The following is a 23,337-nucleotide window of genomic DNA, read 5'->3' on the forward strand; positions in this document are numbered from 1 at the left end:
ACTGTTATACTTCAGTGATGATCCTATGAATTCAAAAAACAAAAACAGTCAACATGGAAAAATAAAACATAAAACAGTCAGTGACATCACCAATAACCTCCACAGAGCAGGGCTGAAGATAACACAATCCACCACTCAAAGAAGGCATGAGCAGAAATATAGTAAAGAGGCCACACTACAAGATGCACACGCCTCATTAGCAGAAAGAACCAGAAAGATGGTAATTTGCAAATATGTACAGAAATGAGCCATAAAAGTTCTGGAACAAGATTCATGGGCCGATGAGACAAAAACTAATACTACACTATACAATATCTACATGATGGAAAGGCCAAAGTGTAGGATCTGACATCAAATGACATCCACCACTGTTGAAATGTGTGATGTTGTTTTATCACAGTGGTTAATGATGACAGTGATTTTCCACTGCCCATTGGGATGTTGAGGAAATCATATGTGGTATTGCATGAAGGGCTCCTGCCCCCTGTGCGCTTCACCGAGGCCCCTGCTGGGATTTTGTCATTAGCAGGTAGAGAAAGGATAAAACCCTAAAATGGCCACCAAAACCTGCTCATCGTCACCATCACCACCAGTAGCAGCAGCAGCAGCAGCAGCATCACCACATGCAGCACCACCTCTGAAACTCATCCCCTAGCGTCCGTCCCGGGAATGTACCCAGTTTGCGCATGGGCGGAGGAACTGCCGCTGTGCGCTGTTATTATTGTAAGAGTAATTTCTTTTTTACGAAAATGGCGTCTAGTCAGGGAGGTGTGGGAGCTGTCACGGCTCTACAAAGCCATCACTACTCTAGCGGACCTCACTGGAGCCCGGGAATCAGCCAGTTTCAGCACCAGCAGCACCACACGGCCCGCAGCCTGGACCGGGCTCTGGAGGATGCCGTGTGCTCGGGGATACTGAACCTGAGCGGTAGGAAGCTGAGGGAGTACCCGGGAGTGAGCTACGATCTGACCGACACAACACAAGCAGGTGGGTGACTGTGCATGCACGGACCACATGAGACCCCCAGAGCCAGTGCCAGCGCGCTTCGTACAAAGATGCGCTCGCCGATTTATGCGTCTGGAAATTCAGCGCGGCTGCGTCGTGCACGGATCCTTGTTAGGATTTTCTGCATAGAGCCGTGTTAACGTGTAGGTAACAGTGTTTAAAGGGCTGGACCGTCCACTCAGCTGACTTCCGTAAATGCACATAGCCTATACATCCTGGTTGTAATTAGGGGCCACTCGGGCTCTTATTTCACACCAGTGTACCGTGCAGGGGGCTCGGCTGCTGGTGGTGTGGTTGTTTTGGTCGACGCCAGCAGCTTTCAGTAGCTCCCCTTGAGACACATGAATGAGACGGCAGGCGCACCCAAGCCAGTCGCTGCACAGCAGTCTGCACACCGACCTGCAGTGGATTTGGCACCGGGCTGCAGGAGCAGAATATGAATGAACTCAGGGCCCAGGTGTGAATTCGTGCTCGCTGAATTGTGTTTGCGATGTGAACATGTGAGCACGTACCAGCTTTTTTTTTTTTTTTTTTTTTTTTTTTTTTGAAACTGTCGGCACAACCAGACAAAAGATGGAGGGTACTTGCAGCCTCACCCCCTGCCTGCCTGGGTGCATATGCCACTGTAGCCCATAATCTGTCAGAGAGGAGCAAAAAAATAATGGTCTGGTTTTGGTTTTGTATATAGGTTCATTTTTATTTGATCACTGGTCATGCATTTCATTGCGTTTCTGCGAGGGGCCATTAGAATAAAGATCTTTCCCATTCTGTGTCAGCCAGGTCAGTCACGAGCTCAGCACTAGGTTCAGTTTTCTAAAGTCATCATCATAGTCATGCACAACTTTTCCACATAAGGTATCCAAGACAGACAATGTAACTGATTTTTTCCTAAGGAACCCTGTGTAGGAGGGTATTTGTGGAAGTAGCTGCATTAATACTGTAGCTAAATTGGACAGCCTGGTAAATTGAATCATTATTACTCATTATTAAAATAATAAATAACAATTGTTATTAATCATTATTTTGGATATCTAGGAGATGCTGGATCTCAGAACGATAGTATCTTCCTCTGAGGAGTCCACATACCATATGGTGTTAGTCTGTCATTTGCAGCTCATGGCAAGCTGCTCGTTTGTTGGAGAGCCTCTACCCCAAGGGATTGAGGGCTCTAAGAATTTGGATTTTTTTTATAAAGCAGAAAAAACTATTCATTTTGAAAGCTGACAAATTTGTATCAAAGGTACAGTAAATATAGTAGACTCTAATTAACTTGGCCCCCACATCTGGAGACTGTTCATAGATAGTAACATTGTGGACGTTATTAGCCTACAGATTATTGTTTTGTTAGTGCCAGTGATCCAGATCTGTAAAGGCAGTGGCCTCTTCGGCGCTCATAATGGTGCCCAAACCCGGTTTCACTTTTAGTGAATCACAGTGATATAATTGTGCCATTTAAACCTTAAATATATTATTTCAGGTATGCGCTATTTATAGATGGGCTGACTGTACACACAAAATGTTGACTAATCATGAAAAGCTCAGTCTCTGACTGTTCAAACGTAACAAAATAAATCAAAATTCAACATAACCGCTGTTACGACTTCATCTTATATAATACGGATACTGATCAAATAAGATGCGAGAGAGCGCAGCTTAGATCTCTGGCTTAGATTGTGCTTCTAACAATAACTGAGAATACTGGCTTCTTTTTTCACTTTTCGTCACATCAAGTGAAAGGTGTTTCAGAGCAAAGTCTCACTTTCAAATGTGCAAAGACATACCAACTCCTCAGATACCAACAACACCATCTCCTGCATCAAATACAACCTTGGCTGTGAAAAGAAACACATTTCTGTGTCGTTGCTGGATGGATCATACCCGAAGGCTCTCAGATTGAATGAAAACTAGGCTTCTTTAGATTTAATGAGCACAAAACCCGTGCTGCCTTCGTTTTGTCCTACTAAAATGTAGCAGTGTGCCATTTGAGGGGTTTTAAATCACATTCAGTAGTGGCAGCCTCTTTAATTTTCCTCATATCCTATAGGAGGGCGACTCTGTGGAGCTGTAAACCTCTATGTTTCAGCTGAGCCCTTTGAAGATGAACTTTTTGAGGTTTTTGCACTGACAAAAACCTCTTATTTAAACAATGACATGTTATCCTGAGATTAATTGGGTGTTATTACAGGCTACTGTAATTTCAGTCCATCTAGTTGTTGGTTTTCTAAAAGGGATTTTTTACAGAGGAGCCTCCACCTGACTAATGAGCAGCAGAAGGCTGCAGTGTGTGTAGAGAAAATAAAGGAGAGGTCTGATCACACAGGGGTGTCTGTTTGCAGGGTGCTGCTGGCAGTTTGTCTCCAGTCCGTTTGTTTTCCCATGGGAAAAGGCAAGAGCTTCAAGCTGCTGCCCTGACCTTGCAGAGGCACTGGGGTGCAGTCCATCAACCTGGGCAGATGTTCACGTTCATTTTCCAGCATGCTCATGTCTGCCATTACCTCGTCTCTAGGGGAACAAACACACACCTTTAGACGGTGTGATATGCTTTTACTGCACTCCCTGTGTTTGTATGTGTGCCTTTATTCTCAGACATACAAGAACATCTAGAAAGCAGGAGGATCAGCTGCTGTGCTAAGAACATAATGATTTAATTAATAAGTAAGAACTTGGGTGGTGCAGGACATTGTGCTTTGAGTTTATTTGTTTATTAGTTTAGTTTATTCTGCCTGCCTTGTATCCTCTGTGAAGGGTTAATATTAATATTAACAGTCAAATACAACTCCTAAACTTTAATTAAAAAGGGATTCAAGATAAAGAAGTGTGATTTTGTTGATAATTGAGGTTTTGCTCATTAGTGGGTTGACAGTCAAGAATGTATTACTAAAGATCCAAACTATCTGAACTACATGGAGCTGGTTTAAACAGGTGGCAAAATGAACATTGCACCTTTTATTTGATTATGTGCGACTTGAAGCACAAAGTTTCACGCACAATTTCACACTGTAAGAATGACTCTTTGTTACATATTTGTCTAGTTTGGTCCTTCAAGACAGCTAGTGAAGGACAATCTCCACAAGGACACAAGTACCAAGGTTGAATTCTTGGATTTAATAATCAACCAGTGTAAATACTGTGTCAGCGCTCATTGAAGTGCAGCCACATTTAAGGCTGACTTATTCTAAAGGTTTTAGGAGGCTTGGCAGTTAGAAACACAACACAGCAGTGCTCTGAGCTACTCGTACCCGGTGCACTGTCATACAGCACTTCCATTTTCAAATCAAATAATCCTGGTCTTGTCCTATCTTTGTGTTATGACTGGTGTGTGGAGAGTAGCAGAATAACAAAATATAGAACACAGAATGAATCATTAGTGTAGCTTGAAAAAAACTCCACGTTCCTGACTGCTGCTTCTTCCCTTTTCTTTCCTTCTACTGGTGCTTTTCGTGTCTTGACAAGGCATATGCATTCCTGTCAGCATGAGCACAATGTCTTCTTACATTACTGACACTGCTGTTAAATATTTGTATAATCAATCAAACTACCAGGTCGATTGTGGCTAACGCATTTGATTTATTGTGTTGGACCCTTTCCTTGAGTTCTGCTGAAGTAAGATGTTTTATTTAGAAACCTTTGTCCAATGTTTGTTTCCAGGAATCCACTGAAGGAGGTTACTGCATATTGGAGATTATTCCCTACAGCTGTGGCCTTTGTTTTTGAAATATGACACAGCCTAAAAACCTTCTTAGCTGTGCTCATTTTAATCACCTAACTGTACTACACACTTTGGAGGATAACTGTCTTAATAATCACTTAGCTAGATGAGTATAAAGACCAGTACTGGGACCCAAAACTTGTGTGTTGAATTTGTGTTTCACCTCAATATGCATGCAAACAAAATCAAGACTATTGCAAACATGTAGTATGTTAAATCTCAAGTTCCTATAGTAAGGTGCCTGTGCTCATACTAAGCCTGGACTGCAGAAGAGTCTCAAATTTAGGGAACATAACATACAGTATCTGGTGGAGGAAGTAGAGATTCTTTGTAACTGCATGCATGGACTACACATATACTACTACTACATAAGTTAGTGACTGAGTGTTTTCAGTATTCACTATCAAACATGGCAGTGATTTGGTGACACCTAAGATAGATAAGAAGTCCTGAACCATAGGTAGGTAGAGATCCAGAACCTGGCTGCTGTGACCACCCAGCACAGCTGCAGACTACATTTACAGCCTGTCATCCAGACACTGTGGCCTCATCTGCTGTAGGGCACAGTTAATTAACCCTAATTAATCATGTTTTTCATCTGTTCTATTGTGTATGTTTTCACTAAATGAAACCATGTGACACCACTGTAATAAGTGCTACAGTTAAAGGTTCTTCTGCTTCTGCACTCGATACCATACTGGGATATCTCATAAATAATCAAATCAAATGTAACCAACTTTTTTGAATAGCACATTTAAAAACAACTGAAATTGACCAAGCGCTGAACAATTTCCACAAGCTACAGAAATAACACAACAAACAAATAAATAAAACAAAACAAAATGCCAATAAACACTTTATTTTAAATACATATTAATTATTAATAGTAGTAAGTGCTGTTCCAATAGATGTCTTTAGTCTATTTTTTGATCTATACCACTCAGCAGGACTTGTGTTAGTACAGGGTTTGCTGTGTCATGGCCAGACAAGGCTAGACATCATCTGAACCACCAATATAAATGAATACATTGCTGATTTGGTGTTAGTGTGCAGTACAGCAGAGCGGAGTCTCACCGAAGGCCTCGTCTGCTTAGTGAACCTTGTCTTGCGGGAGCTCTAGGCGACCAGCAGGTGGATAAAACACCCACTGTGGACTGCAGATGGTGCATGCCCTGGGTTGGAGGAGGGAGAAGGGGTTGGAGATAGACAGGCTCACAAAGACTGCCTCCACCCACCCCCCATATCCCATCGACCCGCATGATTCCACTGCTACAGAAGAATCCCCAGTTGTGGGGCTGTAGGGAGGGAGGTAGGGGAGTCATCTATACACAGCTGGGTTACAGCATCAAGATCTGAGCCTCAGGGAGAGAGAGAATTTACGCTTAATGGAAAATGACCGTGCCCTGCGACCTCAGCTTTGGTCTTTCCCCATGTGGCAATTTCTGTTTCCCTTAACCTCTCGACTTCTTTTCCCTTTGTGCTGCTGAATGTCTCATGGTCTGCTTCTCACTTCTGCTTATTGGTTGATGTCAGAGCTCAGACCACAGTTACAGCGTGAAGTTGTCAGGTCTATTGTTGGTCATTTAGGCCTCGTCATATATTAAACTAAGAGTTTAATATATTTCACAGACATAACTCACACACAGTTTGTGCTCTCCTTGCTATGACATGTAACCTCCGAGAGTGGGGATTAAAGACTTATTTACATAAAAAAAAAAAAAAACTGCTGATATGATGTTGTAAATTCTTTATGCTGCTAATCCACTGACTGTTTTCAGTAAAACCACATATATTTCTATACAGTAGGTTGGAGGTTTAATAAAGGATGATAGCTACATGTAATTGCATGCATTATGAGGATGGTGGTACAGCTGTGTTTGCTACTACAGCAGTATGGATGTACCTCTGAACTGAGGTATTTAGGTGCAGCGCCTCATAAATTTTAGGTACAGATAATATCATGCTCAATTATTATTTATTAAATTATTATTATTTAGGAAATTCAACTAAATCCTTAAGCTTTCCATTGAAGTGATCATGACCACATGTGTTAGTTATGGTTTAACTGCTTTTAAAGAACAAAATCTCCACTAGGTTTGTTTAAGGTATTTAACTGATGCACTGAAGTGAAGAAACAAGAAAAAAACTAAATATAGATCTTAAAAGTGCAGTTAAGAGAGATATTAACAAAAAGGCCTGGATATCTGTCAAGATGATTGCTGCTGTACTGGCCTCTTCTGGGCTTGATGTTTAAAGGGGGGACTGCTGTGTGGTCCCTTCATCATGGTGGGTTTTGAGGTCATCGTCCAAGAAAAAATCCATGGCTCACACAGTGGCATATCAAAGCCAGACTGAAGTTTGCCCGTGAACATTTGAAACATGGGGATGAGTTTGGAAGCCTGTCCTTGGTCTGATGAGATCAAACTCGAACTGTTTGGCTACATGGATGCTACTTATGTTTGGCAAAGGATGGAAGAGGCCTTCAGTCTGTCCCACAATTGAACACAGTGGTGGGAGCATAACTGTGAGGCTGTTAAGCTGCTTTAGAAAGAGGGGATCTTGTTTGGGTTCATAGGATTTGGAAGAAGAATATGTATATATTTTAAAAGGATAATGGAAAAAATGTGCTGCTAGTTTACCTGTAGGTCACCACTGAGCCTTCCATCCAGACAGTGACCAGAAGAATACATCCAACATTCAAAGCTTCTTGATAGGCACCAAAGTCCAGGTCCTGGATTGGCCCCATTAGTGACCAGACCTAAATCCTATTAAAAATCTGTGGTGGGAGCTCAAGGTTAATGTCCATGCTCAAAAAACACACAATTTGGATGAACAATGGGGGCTGTGTAAAGAGGATGGCAGACTTCAAGTTCCTGGGCGTCACCCTTGAGGAGGACCTCACCTTGAGAGCTAACACAACAATGCTGGTTCCTCAAGAAACAACATCTCTCTAGGAAGCTGCTGGGAGCATCTATCGCTGCTCTGTAGAGAGCATTACTGCGTGTGTGTGTGCGTGTGGTTTGCCAGCTGCACAGCGTCAGACAAAAAAAACACTCCAGGGAGTCATCACCGCCGATCAGATAATCATCGCCCTTTCCCATCTCTGGAAGAACTGTACAGTTCCCGCTGCCTCAAAAAAGCCAAGAACATACTGAAAGACCCATCTCACCATGGACATCCTTTGTTTGAACTGCTGCCATTAGGCAGGAGATACAGGACACCAAAGACAAGGACAAATAGATTAAAAAACGCTTTGAACGCTGCTGAAACTGAAGTATATTGCACATTTGTCAAGCAGCTAAATCTACTCAACTTGGGAATTCAATACGGGAAGCTGTGCAATAATTGCAGGACGACTGAGTGTGTGAATGTGTGTGTGAATGGGTGTTTTAGTCTATTATTTATTTATTTGTTCTTTTAGCTCGCACCAAAAGGATTGCATTCAATTTCATTGTACTTGTGCCATGAAAATTAAGATTCTATTCTATTCATATATGTTATGTTCTGTATTAAAAAGAAAGTTTCCTCTGAAAACACACACCAATTAGCAGCTGTTGAATCAATATGTGTCTATAAAATGTTTGGTAGTCTTTGCATGTTCTGACCCAAAAGGTCATGTTTAAAGAAAAGGTGTGTTAGACTGGGTGCCTTTATAAAAGATGCAGAGAGAGAAAGCCAAAAAGATAGCATGTATTGACTCATGGACGTGGAAAAGTATTGGGCATGCTTGGGCTGTGTGAGTGATTCAGCAACCCTGAGGCTTTGTGCATGATCCAAAGAGACGGAGAAAATGCTTTTCAAGTGGGAGAGTACGAGCCTGGAGAATGATGACTGAATTGTAATTATGATAGAGTCCATCCATCATTTACACATATTTACACACATACACATATTTATTATTTGTCATGTGGAGAAACTCACAATTTGTTTGTTTTGTTTTTGTTTAGCACTTCCTTATTGCCGTGCAGCCTAAAGGTGCATTAAAGGTGAGCCTGTGCTCATATGCATTTAGTAGTAGATTGATTGGCCATTACATTAATATTCACAATAGAAGCACTCAGTCTAAGCTGATTAATGGATGGCTGTGAGTTGGCTTCTGCAGTAAAGCAGAGCCTGGGAGTTATCGTCAAGTCTACTCCATGTCCCACGCTTTTAATTAAAGCTTGTCCTGTCTTGATTCAGCATCAGAATTAAGCAATTTTGCCTCCTTCTGCTTCTCTCTCTTTCTGAAACATACAAAACCTTATGGACAAATGTAATATATGCAGATTATATGTTTCCTACATGCCAATATCTTTTTAAAATTACTATACTTATTGTTTATCAGTGCTACTCACATTATTCAAAGGAGCCAGACTGAAAAATCTCACCAAGTACTGGATGTAAATTTGGTACATACGTGCGTTATATTTATGGTGCACTGAGGGCGAAGCCTGACTTACAGGAAATGTCTCATAGCATCATACAGACCATTAACATAAAACATATTAACATAGCAATCAAGCTAAAACAAACAAACAAACAAACAAACAAACAAACAAACAGCTAAACATTTTTTCTATAAATTATGGCAAACATTCCAGTGGCTGTTTGGTGATTATTTTCTGTTGTTTAAAAGTGATCTTTCAATAAAAACCCTCTCTTTCATAAACATCTTAAGCCATTATTGTGCCACTCCCAGTGAGATTGATTTCAGAAATGCTGAGATATTATCAAGCAGTAGCACTCAGTGTTTTGAGGTTCATGACTCTGGTGTAATCTTAGAGCAGTGTTCAGTGATGAGGCACGTTACCCACCGCTCCATCAAGGAAAGTTATTGATCAGTTCTTTAAGCCTATGGGTTCTCATGCCTAATGCAAACATAATGAACCGTGACCTGATCTTACACGGCTTAATGTGTATGTCTAGTGTACATATTTGATCAGTCTCTGTTTGTCCACCTTGCAGATCTGTCCAAGAATCGCCTCACAGAAATCCCTCCAGAAGTGTGTCTGTTCGCCCCCCTCGAGTCACTCAACCTCTACCACAACTGCATCAAATGCATCCCAGAAGCCATCATCAACCTGCAGATGCTGACTTATCTCGACATCAGGTTGGTTATTCCTATATTAACGTTATTATAAATATGATGTCATTCCTATTAACACTGTACTTTCAGTTTGCAGTATATACTGTATGTGAGTTTAGTTTTATATCTCCTAAGAGGTGCTTGTTCCCCTTTCAGTGCACTAAAAGGGCAAAAATGCTCACATGAAAAAGAGACATTTCCTCTTTTGCTGAAACTCAATTCCCAATCACCACACACATACCCCCTGTTGCACGCTCTTGTGTTCTATTTTAAAAGTAGGTCAATGTTTTTTCTTCCTCTCCAGTCGAAATCTCCTGTCAGTTTTGCCAAAATACCTGTTCAACCTCCCGCTCAAAGTTTTGCTTGTGAGCAACAACAAGCTCGTGTCTATCCCTGAAGAGATCGGGAAGGCCAAAGACTTGATGGAACTGGTGAGCAATGTGCATTGCATCAGTGCCTCTGAACTATTCTGTGAATTTTGCAGCCAGCACGATCTAATTTCCTACACTTTGTCTCCCTTTGCAGGACGTGAGCTGTAATGAGATCCAGGTACTGCCAGCTCAGGTGGGGAGGCTACATGCTTTACGAGAACTCAACATCAGGAAGAATTGTCTTCACATGCTGCCTGAGGGTTGGTTCATCGCATACTCTGTTTTTTTTTTCCTGACTGTGTTCATTTTTTGGCAAACACACGTGTCTCTCATAGCCAAAATTTATACCTACAACTAAAAGTTGAAATGTTGACATGACATCATGTCATGTTTGTGCAAACTAAATCACCTTGATGAACATGAATATGCACTGTAGGAAGCAGGGCCATCATTCAAAGGTCCTCGAAGACCAACGTTAAGCTGTGTTTATGCTATTCTTAACTGTAACAGAACAAACCTTTGACTCTGTTGATGATTCAAAGGTCAAATGACATTACAAAATATTATGGAAAATCTGAATATTTAAAATACACTGCCCATCCAAAAAAACAAAAACTTTTGACTAAACAAAGAGGTAAGAGTCTCCAAAGAATGAGGTCAGCTGACTACCTGAATATACTGAATGACCAGGTTATTCCATCAATGGACTTTTTATTCCCTGATGGCATGGACATATTCCAAGATGACACTGCCAGGATTGATCGGGCTCAAATAGTAAAAGAGTGGTTCAGGGCGCATCACACATCATTTTCACACATGAATTGACCACCACAGAGTCCAGACCATAACCTCATTGGGAATGTTTGGGATGTGCTGGAGAAGACTTTGTGCAGCAGTCAGACTCTCCCATCATCAAGATAAGATCTTAGAGATGAATTAGTGCAACTCTGGACGGAAATAAATGTTGTGACACTGCAGAAGCGTTTTGGAACGATACCACAGTGAATGTGTGCTGTAATCAAAGCTAGAGGCGGTCCAATGAAATATTAGGGTGTGTGACTCTTTTTGTGGACGGGCAGTGTAGTTTGGAAGGTGTGTGTGTTCAGAAGGCAAGAAGAGTCCAATTTAAAGATGATTATTATGGAAAGTTTGGTATTCGTAGCGTAGTATTCTTGGATTCAATTACAAATAATACCAATATGGACTCATCTCTCATTTGTCTTTACAGAGTTGGCTGACCTGCCTCTCATCCGACTTGACTTCTCTTGCAATAAGATCACAGAGATTCCTCCAGCCTACAGGAAACTTAGGCAGCTGCAGCACATCATCCTAGACAACAATCCTATGCAGTCTCCACCCGCACAGGTACGAGCTTTCATTTAATGATTGCATCTGCGCATATCGTGTTGATATGAAGCTTATATCAAATATGCAGCAGTTTGTTTTAGGTATTTCCTGAATGTGATTGAGTTGACAAGTTGTTTCTCCTGTTCGTATGAAATTGGTACAGTTGCACCATCTAGTGGTTACAACAGCTCCTGTGCACATTTGTATGTTTCAGATTTGTCTCAAGGGCAAGGTGCACATATTTAAGTACCTAAACATCCAGGCGTGTAGGTTGGACAAGAAACCAGACACTCTGGACCTTCCCTCCCTCGGCAAACGATGCCTTCCACAGCCACTTACAGATAGGTAGTGACAATTGTGAAATTTTCATATTTCTGCACATTCTATTCATCAATTAACAGTTTAATCATTCACTGCTTGAAGATGTAAACGGTATAGTTTGTGTATTTCCAGCATGGAAGATTTTTACCCCACTAAGAACCATGGGCCTGACTCTGGAATTGGCAGTGACAATGGTGACAAGAGGCTGTCTACAACAGAGGTCAGGATTCAAACAACTTTAACTTTTTGTGTTGATCTGTCATGTACCTGAATGGCACTGCTAGAAGACAGCTGGTATTGGTTTAACATTGGTGCTTCAACTTAACATAGCTTAAGATAAATGCACCAAGAGAACAGAAGTAGAGGATGAATGAAGTCAAGCAGTCATTCATTAGAACATGTTCAATTTAAAAAGGAAAATTTATGAAAATCTTTTGATAAAACAGAACTACAGCTACGCAGACAAGAACAAAAAAAGGTTGTAAAAATGTTGTTTTCTTCTCCTACAGCCTTCTGATGATGATACGGTTAGCCTGCACTCTCAGGTTTCAGAGACAGCACGTGCAGATGCTCTCTCACTCCTCTCCAAAATGGACTCTTGCAAAGGTTACAGAAAATAAGTATCACATATTCCCTTTAAGAGCAATAACAGCGACACGGGGTAGTTGAATGAAGTGCCTAAAATGTGACAGTTTATGTGATCAACGCGGATGCTTCCTCCCTCTATCAGATCAGGATCTCTATGACTTTATAGAGCCCAACCCAGAGGAGGATCCTGCTCTGTCAGAGTGTGATGGGCAACAGAGCCACGTGTCTTGTATAAAGGTATGAATCTATTTCCTCTAGTGTAGTTCTCCATAAATATCACATAAAGCATACTTGAGATGTAGAAAACAGGATACGTGGTCCTAAAACTAGACCAACTAAACACATTTAACAAACAATATAATAGTTTTTAATTCATTTATCGTGGAAAGTTCTCCTCCTCCTATGAGCCAGTGCAAGAGAAGCCGTTAGTTTAAGGTTCAAGATTTAGTTTAAACCCGTTTTTATGACAGTCAACAGGTGGCGTCTCTTAAAAAAGTTTTGTAACCCTTTCCAAGTCTGGTGAGCATCAACAACTCTTCAAAAATCTGACACACTTTTGTCTAGATCACACATTGATAGTGTATCGTATTTCCCTCACTCAAACTGAAACGCCTGACGGATTTCACCTTTAGGTGAACTGATGATGCTAGACTTTTGATATGATGTAATTTCCTTTTGGGTTAGCGTTTATTTAGTTTTAGGGCTTGCGTAAAAAAGTGTATAATGTTTAATGTCATACAACATATTTACCCATCTTTTGGAAAGGGGATGATGATCTTTAATGGCACAGTGTGTCTGTGTGTGTTTCAGGAATTGGAAAAAGTTCTTAACATGTCTCACCAAAGCAAAGAGAAAGACAGCTGGAAAGAGGAGTCTGGGTGAGTTTATTGTTCATAGTGACAATCCAATAAATAACTTGTCTTAGCTTGAAATCTGAATCTGTAATTACATATTACCTTCATCTCTGGTGGTAACACAGGTACACACATACACAAATCATTTTATGAAGAGACTTCTGAAAAAGTTCTGTGGAAGGATGATGTTTCCTGATAACAGATTTAAATGAGTCACCAGTGCTGCAGAGTTAGGTTACACAGTTGTTAATGAACGTTCAAGTGGGTTATACGTAGCTGCCATTTTAGTGGCAGTGAAGCTTTATACAAATGATGTGTCTGTATGTGGATAATTGAACAAATCAAGAAACAGAAGGTTTTCGGACTGAAACATACTGTTCTTGATGAGCTGGCCGGTGCCCACAGCTCAGACTAGTGGTCAGTCAGCATCAGTAGATGACGAACCCCTGGTGTATCAGCTGTCAATGAGTGCCTTGTATAGCCAAACTGATTGTGCAACATCTTAGAACAGAGATTTATCCTGACAATGAGGTGCAGCCGTGATTTAGTGTATGTGCCCTAAGTGTAAACATCAAGAAGTCAAATAGATTGTGTAAGATAATGTAATTACACGTTTCATGGCTGCAACAAACGTGTGTGTTTTTAAAACCTGTTTTGTGTTGAACACTCTGAGAGAGTGTCGCAGAGCTGTAGTGATCTCCGGTCAGATTACGCTGTTGCCAAAATCAGAACATACAGGCACATGAATCCAAGCTCGTCTTCATTCATTCAACCTTTAACTTATTCCAGTTCTGATAAGGAGCAGCTAGTTGAAGAAGAGGATGATGAGCTGAAGGAAGTGTTGGATCTGAGGAAGATTGCTGTTCAACTTTTGCAGCAGGAGCAGCAGAATAGGTATGTGGGTCTTCCTTCTCTTTCGTCATTAGCGTGGGATTTCTTTCGCCACTGGAAATCAAACTCTTCTCAGATTTTATGTCACCTTTTTGCCCGTCTCCTCCCGTCCTTTCCTGATCACCTTGTGTTCTCCGCTTTCTCCCTCTCTCTCCTGTATGGCTTCTACTGTAGGCGACGGTCCTTAATTTGTAGAGCAGAGAGTCTTATTCACAGACGAAGAGTGACTGGCCGGGCGCACAGGTTAGAGTAGAAGACTTTCTTTATTGTTAGCTTTCATTGTGTAAATCAGTGGTGTTGTGTAGTTGTGTCTTAGACAGTTCTCATTTAACATGAGTCATTGTTGTTCCTATGCAGTCCGGTAACTTCATTCATCCATTGAATTCTTGTGTATCCATGAGCAGGTTCCTGAGTCATTCCGGAAGTTCCAGCAGTAAACCACGGCCCCCTCCTCAGACCGCTCGCAGGTATGCACTGCACCGCACGTAATGTGCCACAACATATTCAGACTTACTGAGCAGAACTACACATTTATAGAGGAGCTGGTGTAGAGGCCAGATAGCCAGATGAACCTTGCAAGTTACTAAACTAAACAGACAAATAACAACATATAATGCAGCCTATTTGTCTCATATAATGCACCTATTACATCCTAATGTGAAGAAACACAAGTTATAAGCTAGAGAACTTAATAGGGTTGCAAACACCAGTTTTATCAAATTTTACTTGTGGTTAACTCTTATTTGGGTCTGTAGAAGAGACTCAAGTACAATGAAAAGTGTCCATTACAGTTTCTAGTCACCAAAGATTCAGTTGTTGTGGCCATTTAAGCAATCTAAAATGGAAGAAAAAGGGCAGCATCCCAAATTTGAAAGAGCTGGAAATTTCATCAGCTCAAGTCTTTGCTGTCAGACATGCACTGGAAAGTAAAAACTCCAGACGCAACTTCACCTGCCGCCAAACACTCAAAAGATGCTGCAGACATGCAATGAAACCCTGAACATCCATTATCCTAAGCACTTGGCCTGTTAATGGTCGCCAAGGTGCTGGAGCCAATCCTAGCTGTCATTGGGAAAGAGGCACATTACACTGTGGCAGGGTACACCCTTGCATCTAGACATTATCTACTATGCCTCTCACACGCCTCCCTAAAACGCTTACACTGCCCCATGTTTCCTCTTGGGACCCAGAAGAATAAAAGTTTGTGTTTGCCTATGTTGTTCTAGTGCTTCTCTGGATGAGGGAAGTAGTGGAGCTTCAGTGCTGAGTGGACAGGTACAAAGTCTTTGCTTCTTCCATTCCTCATGTGATGAGTTCTGCTGGAGAATGTAGAGCATGATTTTACTTTAAAATGTCTGCTTCGCTTTTACAGCCTTCTTCTTCGTGCTCCTTTGATGGCAGCCTGAAGACAGATCAGTCAGATTCAGAACCAAATTGGCCCGAAGTCCCACCTGTCCTTAATCAGAATGAAGATCGGAGGAGGAACAAGTACCTGAGAAAAGATTATCTAAAGGTATGTGCATGCACGTGCTCCCAAAACATCTCATTATATTCCCTGGGTTTAGTTCACAGTCACTGCCAGATCTTAAAGAGATTTTTTTTTCTCCTTACGTGACAGTACAAGTGTCAGAGTGCTCGGAAAAACTCCAGCGGGAATGATGACTGTGAGGTGGGTGTGAGAAGCATTATAGGTAGACTTATGGGTAGACAGAACAATAAATATTATATCTTATCATCTCAAAACATTTTTCAAAGGTATGATGATGTGCTTTACTGGTTTAAATGAATGTTTTGTCCCTAGGAGGGCTTGCGTAACACTGATTTCAGCACCACGTTGACAGTGTTTGGACTAAAGCCAAGATCAGGTAAAAAGCAAGTGCTTGTTTTATTACCTCTATTGTGTTAGTTCTCTGGCTAGTAATCATGGAACTTAGGTTTAAAAATAGACTGCTGCCACGGGGTTATTTGTCTTGTGTGGTAGAAATATATGCTATTATGTATGGGAGGCATACATGAGGAAATGTATGCCACATCAAGCATGCCAGCAATCCATGCTCATTTGTATGAAAATTATACTCTAATAAGTCCCCATTAACGACTTGATGAGTGAAAAATGTGTTGAGAATGTCTAACCCTAACCCTCACCCTGCCTGAATGAGTAGGAAAGGAAAAAATTTTATGTAATAAGTAAAGCTTGCACTAACAATAAGACATTTTAATCCAAGGCTCCTGTCTCTTAAGCCCTTTCTCTTCACATGAAGCAAATGTTTTAGGTGGAGTCCCAGTGTACTTTCTCTGGAAGTGGGAAAGGTTTCCAAGGAATTGTTGATCTGTTCTACATCAGGGCATTCGCAGAAAAGGAGCGGACACAGCAGTGTTGCTGGCTTTATTTGGGCTTTATAGTTATACTCATGGCTGAAATATTCCAATTCTGCACTAATATAATCCTTAAATAATCCCTTAGAGGTTCTACACTTACAAAAAATGACACTGCTCAAAAAGAATATGGGAACACCTAAGTAATTGCAGTTTAACACCAAGTCAGTTAAACTTCAGGGATGTCCATCTGTCCATCTACGATACAGTAGGGCAATGGTTTTGCATGTGGTGGCCACATCCTCATCGTTCCTGACCGATTCTTCCCAGGTTTTTTATTAGTGTCCTTGTCTCTACTGGTACCTTGAGATAGTACCTGCATCCCAATTGGGTTGCACAGGTAGACTTCCATATGTTAGAACAGGATACCTTTTGACATGCAAATGACTGCACAAATTACCACCACAGACTTTCCAGGAGCTCAGAGATGCTCTGAATCATGTCCTGGGAGGAAATCAGGAGGACACCGTCCGTCAGCTTATCAGGAGCATGTCCAGATGTTGTTGGGAGGGACTACTGTACAGCCATGTGGAGGCGATACATACTTCTCACACTATGAGTTGATGTGATGAACCTGTGATTTACATTTTTCACTACACTTTCAGTGTGATTTTGAATGCAGCAAAATCACACCCAATGCATGGGTTGATGATTGTGGTTTCCAGTGACTGTTGCTATGTGATTTTGATCAAAATCCAACTTTTGATTTAAGTGTTCCCCTCATTTTTTTGAGCAGTGTATATCCCTTGTCCATAAGTCAACAAAGAAGGGTTAGCAGAGTTTAAACAGACAGGGATTTGAGTAGAGTCCAATTCCTTTTGCTACGCAGTGTTACTTTGTTTTCTATCAGTGTAACACTGAGATAACGAGTGCTATCATTTATGCATTCACTGTGTATTCCTCTGTGTGTTATCTGGGTTTTAGAACAGTGCACTTGATTTATTATTTCAGCTTTCACAAGAGGAAATCGCCAGGAGTACAGCTCGACAGACCCCAGTTTTACAATGAGAAGAAAGATGGAGCACTTGAGAGAGGAAATGGAACAGATAGGACTCTTGAGGCAGGTCAGAGATCTCACTGAATATATCTGTCTTTGTATTTTGAACAGAGTGCTAAGTCATTGCCAAGTCCTGCTCTCCAGTGTTATGGTGTTTATACTTGTAAGTGAGCGAGTTACCTCTGAATCAAGTGTCTTTAGAGAAAAGTGTGCGTGTCGAGTCATACAGTATCGTACTGTTTATCTAAACTATGACTGGGTCTCATTTTGTTATGCCTGAGCAGTACAACATACTTAATCCAAAGTAACCATGCTGTCTGGCCATGATACCTTATCACGCAGTTGCTGTTTCTCAGTTGTGCACAGGCAACTAGTCTGTCACAATTAGTAGTAGTACTGCTTTAGTTCTAGGGTTTTAGCAGTAATACTACATTGTTGCTCGCAGAAGCGAGATTTGTTATTGCTAGAACAAAAAACCTTGTAGGCTGCCAAGTCTCCCTTCACAGTAGGAGGAGGAGGACACGTCTGGAAAATAACTGCCTTTTTCACACTTTGTTTACAACTTAAACATATTTAAGTGTGAGAACACCTCGTCGAAACATGTGGTGATAACATGTAAACAAAGATCAGGGTTCTTTAAAGGCTCTATGTTCTGCCACCTACCTACAAGTGCATGTTTGTCCTCATGCACATGCACGAGACAGGGATCCAAACAGTCCCCTGCGGACACTTTGTCAATTGAGCAGAGAAGGCTGCAACCCGAGTAAATGTTCCCATGTCTTTACCAAGCTAATGGTGGACCCACAACCTGTCATCAGGTCTCACACAAATGGTAGCTTCAAGACCTGCGAAATACAGAGGAGATATTATCAATGCCAAATGCTCAGGAATTACTTCATGCATGCATGTCATTTCAAAGTTTAAGATGCTTTGATATGCCTAAAGCAAGAATACGTTATTTAATTGACTGTGGGATTTTCCATTACATTCGCTACTGGGAAGAAAGAGTCAATAAGTCAACTTGGGAATAGTAGATACATAAGAGATTATGTTATAGTACAAGAACGCAAAGTGGTTGACTGTTTCAACTTCACTAAAATTAAACACTGGGTTTTAAAAGAACAGAGCAAACAAAACAAACCCTTACTGGCAGACTTATCACTGACTTCTTTCACAATAGAAAGCACTGGAGCGAGGCTGGGTGACATTGACATTGTCCGGTCTATGTTGGATCAAAGGGTTCAATCCAAAGTTCATTAGTGACCCTGAAAGCAGTGGTTTGCAGTTGGAATGAATGAACGGCCTTTCAGTCTCAGTGAAGTCATTGTCAGACAGCTAAGGAGAAATTACACTGTTATCTAGTCGCAGGAAAATGTTGCAGCAGGAAACTACAACTGAGGTCAGACAGAAGAAGGTGGATTGCAGAAAACAAACAGCATACATAGACTAGATTTTCACATTTAGAAAACAGCATCAGACAGCGATGAGAGAAATTCAATATAAGAGTAATTCAGTATAATTCAGCCTTCATATTCTTAATGAATAGCTGAATAGGCTTAATTAGAGAAAAAGCAGGGAACAATTGCATTATAACAAAAATATCAGAGCAATGCACTAACTTCCATATAATTATTTACAAAATAATGTTGATCTTCTACTGCCACTTAGAATTTATTGTCATCATGAACAATGGTTGCTTGTACAAGAACAGCCTGGTTTGCATTTAGTGACTGAAAGTCTGTACGGTTTCACGGTTTGCTGAGTTTCCTCTCTGTGACTTTTATATCTTAAGGAACTTAAAAGGCAAGAATCTTTCTGTGATTAAAAATAAGCGACACGTTCAGTTAAATTCAGTTGATTTATACAGCATAAAATCACAATAAAAATCATCTGGAGGACGAGAGTAGAGGAGAGGAGCTCAGTGTATCGTAAAAATATGATCTCTCTTGCCAATTCCAGTGACAGTGTGACTGCAGAGAATAATTCAATAACTTAAGCATCAAAGCCAATATGTCTTACTTCACTGTGTATTATACGTTTGATGAAACTTTTGTTCTTCATTCTTCATTAATAGTTCAAAGAAATAAAACGCTTCAACACAAACCTTAATTCAAGTTCAACTTTTGGCTTGTCCTGGACCTTTGAGCCGCATCTTGCTGTCCTCATCAGCCTATTTGCTTGTTCATCTTCATGTGCCTAAATAAAAACACAATTTTCTCTGGAAAATCTAAATGGTATTTCCTGTTTTGCAGACAAGATTATTATCAGGATCCGCTTGTATGATTGCATAAACAGTTTTGTATCTGTATAAACGTGACCAAATATGACCCGCACACTCACCTCTGCTCATCACACACCACAGGCTATCACACTTGCATGCTTGAAATTCACAGGAATACAGTCTAGCGTTTCTCATTGGAGACAAAACTCAATAATTCAATAAAAATATGTACACACATTTCAAAATAAGAATGCACTTATGTTGGAGAACTCTACTTTTTGTTAATGTGTTTGCAGAACATTGAGTCCAGACTGAAAGTGTTGCTCCCAGATGACGTCGGAGCCGCTTTAATGGACGGGGTTGTCCTTTGCCATTTAGCCAATCACATTTGTCCTCGGTCTGTTGCCAGCATCCATGTCCCATCACCTGCAGTGGTAGGGGCAAACAAATTCATATATCTTATTTGATATCATAAATGTCATAGAGTTTCTTGGAAAAAGCTATGGGATAACAGTGACCCAGTTTGTGATAGTAAATTAGCTTTTAGCTTTTTCTCTCTGTCGTTTAGTGCAGTTACATATAGGTTTGTCTGCATGTCTTAACAGCTTTGTGGTATTTTTTTATGTGCTTCGCTTTTAATTGCTAACACGATATTCTGACTTCCAGCCAAAGCTAAGCATGGCAAAATGTCGCAGGAATGTGGAAAACTTCTTGGATGCCTGTAAAAAACTGGGTGTCCCACAGGTAATTAAACAGTCTTTTATTCTCATTCATGCATTAAAGCATTTTTCAAACCAAGCCCAACTTCTGCACTGTGTGCTTATTCCTTTTGTTTTTGATCTAGCAAAGAAGTGAACCTTTGATGTCTGGAAATTAAGTTGCATCTCTACATTAATACTAACTGACTTTACTAAATCTTTGCAAGTTAGATCATGCAGATTCCTAGCTTCTGGCCTAGTTTGCACCTTTATTCGTCAGAGCTAATACAAATGTAAAGACACGTTTTCTTACTTTCAGTGGTAACAGCCTATATGCACAGTTTGCTGTTTTCGAAAAAGTTATTTAATTCTGTATCAGAAAGAAGTAAGGTGTAGGCTGTACTGCAGTGCACAAAGACTATTAATGTACAGTATGGCAATATTTGAACAATATTTTAACTACACATGGACAAGGGATTGGATATAGATCATAGAAACAGAAACAATGTCTCTAAATTCAGCCAAACCAACCTGCGTGAAATGATTTTGCTATGACTGACAAAATATTGCCTCTCTGCAAACTCAGGACAAGCTGTGCCTGCCTCATCACATCCTGGAAGAGCGCGGCCTGGTGAAAGTGGGTGTCACTGTCCAGGCTCTGCTGGATCTGTCCTCCTCATCAAGGCCAGCACAACTGTTAACTGTTTGACATGAGCTTGAACGTTGCGGCCTATTTGCAGTCATCAAGGTCACCCCTCTCCCAAGCCCACGCCCTATCGCCAGGGACCAGAGAGCCGCACGGGGCGAGGACCTAGTGGATCTTTGGGAGTCTGCTTCTGCCTGACTGAACCAGGAGACAGAGAGGGTGAAATATCTCTGTCTCCTTATATGATGTCAGCTGCCACCCACTCCCTGTCCATCACATTTTCACTTGTATCCTGTTGCTAGTTACTCGGGTCATCCTGTATACTGTATGTGTGGACTCGCAATGACTGTGTGTTTCCCAAGCTGCACAATTTGTACTTGATGAGGAGAGACAGAGCAGACAATGGGTCTATAGGAAGACCTGTGCATCCTTACGAATGTGCTCAGTTATTATTGAGCCTGCAAGTGCCACTACTGACGACATTTCCATGCTGGGGTTGGACACATTGGCAGTGTGGTTGATAATAGACATGTAACTCACTCCTTCCCCTGAAGAGACCCAAACTCCACACTGACGTTGCATACACAAACCACTGACTGACCTCAAGATGTTTTAACACTCTTGGATTTCTCATAGGTCTTACCAATGTTTTTTATGCTGTTTGCGTCAGGTCCTGTATTTTTCATTTTTCTCTGAGTCAAGCCTGATTCATAAATAATGTGAATTTATTTTCTGAGTATTGCATCTGAGGAATCGCTTCTTTCCTTTCTGGGGGAGAATGCAAACATTGCATTAAAAAAAAAAAAAAAGAGTCACATCTTCGGGAAGTGATGCAGCAGTACACTTGCATCCTGTCTTCTCTTGAACTTGTGTGGTTTTGACATCTTTGAACTATTGTACAAATCATCATGTCTCCCACAGAAGTTCTTTTCTCAATACACACTCCAGGGGAAGTGACAGTTGACCACTGTGAGAACACATGCTAGGCTGTAGCCAAAAGCATGATGGTCCTGTTTTGTAGCCTTTTCTTTTTATAATGCACAAGTCAGTTTTGAGTTTTTTTTAAAGATATTCCATCTTTTTGAAGCTTTTATACGGTTTAAACCAGTCATTGCCAATTATCCCTTGCCACTGTTGTAGAGTTCAGAGCATGAGTTGGACGCAAAGCAGTTTATTGCTTTGCAAAACCTGGGATGAAAACATGTTTACATTATGTTTGACAGCGGGGGGTCTGAATGAAGGGCCTCACAATCAGAAAGGGGTCCTAGAGCTGCTTCGAGGAATTCACTCAAACTTTTCACACAGCATGGTCTTATCTTGTATTTTCTGATACCATATATTGTTTCAGGGAAATAAATTATTTGCTGTACTTATTTATTCATTTTTTTATATCTATATATTGTTGCTTTGTGTATGTTAATCTGGGATACTCATTCAGGTGCAGTACAGTTGAATATATACATCTCATGTGTTTTCTGTTAGTCAACCTAATAACTCTGTAGCCAAAAATAAGCCAATGACTGACAGTGGTTCTCCTTGATATGCGTTAGTGACAGCCTTTAAGTTAACATCAGCTTCACAAGAAATCTATCTATGTGAAAGTTCAAGACAAATTTTTTGATGCCATTTGTCAGTAGAACAGCCAGCAGGAATGAAAGCAGAAAGTGTACCTGGATAACAGACTCTTGATTCTGTGGCTGACGTTATTCAAGCGTTGATGAAGTTAACAACGTTTCCTAACTGACACTTGAAGTTATGTGACAATAAAACCGTTTATGTTTTAAACATTTTAACCCTGTAACCCTAAATGTATTATTAGTTCCTTAGATGTGGATCAGTATCTCTGCAGGGCAATATCAATCTTCATGTAAGGTGGTTGGCAAAAAAAAACATATTAGTTTTTTTTTTTTCTTGGCTAGGATAGAGCTCCCTCGGGCAGCTGTGGTTTCCATTTAATTTCAAACTAGATTCCCAAGATGTAAAAGAATAAATAAGAGGCACATTATGGGTGAATTATAAACACCAGAATGTAAACTTGATGACATTATTATAGGTAAGCTTGGCAATGATTCAGACAAAACATCTCTTTGTGTACTTTAAATCCCCGTGTTTCGATATAGGGTTTAGTAGCCGAAGCATTTGAGAACAATACTGAGTGCAAGTCCACAGCTATATGTATCATTTTGTTAAACGGCATGATAACATCTCAAAACTGGACATTTTGTGCCTTAAAAGCGGGACATCA

The 23,337-nt window shown here is 40.7% G+C and overlaps 1 protein-coding gene across 1 annotated transcript; it reads left to right on the top strand.

Moving 5' to 3' along the window:
* Positions 1-749: 749 nt before the first annotated feature.
* On the top strand, positions 750-22,877 carry lrch2 (leucine-rich repeats and calponin homology (CH) domain containing 2). The gene is made up of 21 exons (XM_026372562.1): positions 750-987; positions 9,662-9,806; positions 10,087-10,213; positions 10,308-10,413; positions 11,382-11,518; positions 11,715-11,845; positions 11,954-12,041; positions 12,331-12,427; positions 12,552-12,646; positions 13,220-13,287; positions 14,053-14,157; positions 14,329-14,397; positions 14,559-14,621; positions 15,381-15,429; positions 15,527-15,667; positions 15,773-15,823; positions 15,956-16,019; positions 17,482-17,594; positions 20,045-20,182; positions 20,415-20,492; positions 21,033-22,877. The coding sequence occupies exons 1-21, from the start codon at positions 750-752 to the stop codon at positions 21,153-21,155; spliced, it is 2,226 nt and encodes a 741-aa protein (XP_026228347.1). The 3' UTR covers positions 21,156-22,877.
* Positions 22,878-23,337: the final 460 nt, after the last annotated feature.

The sequence above is a fragment of the Anabas testudineus genome, chromosome 14 (genome assembly GCF_900324465.2).
Source record: "Anabas testudineus chromosome 14, fAnaTes1.2, whole genome shotgun sequence".
Taxonomy (NCBI): Eukaryota; Metazoa; Chordata; class Actinopteri; order Anabantiformes; family Anabantidae; genus Anabas; species Anabas testudineus.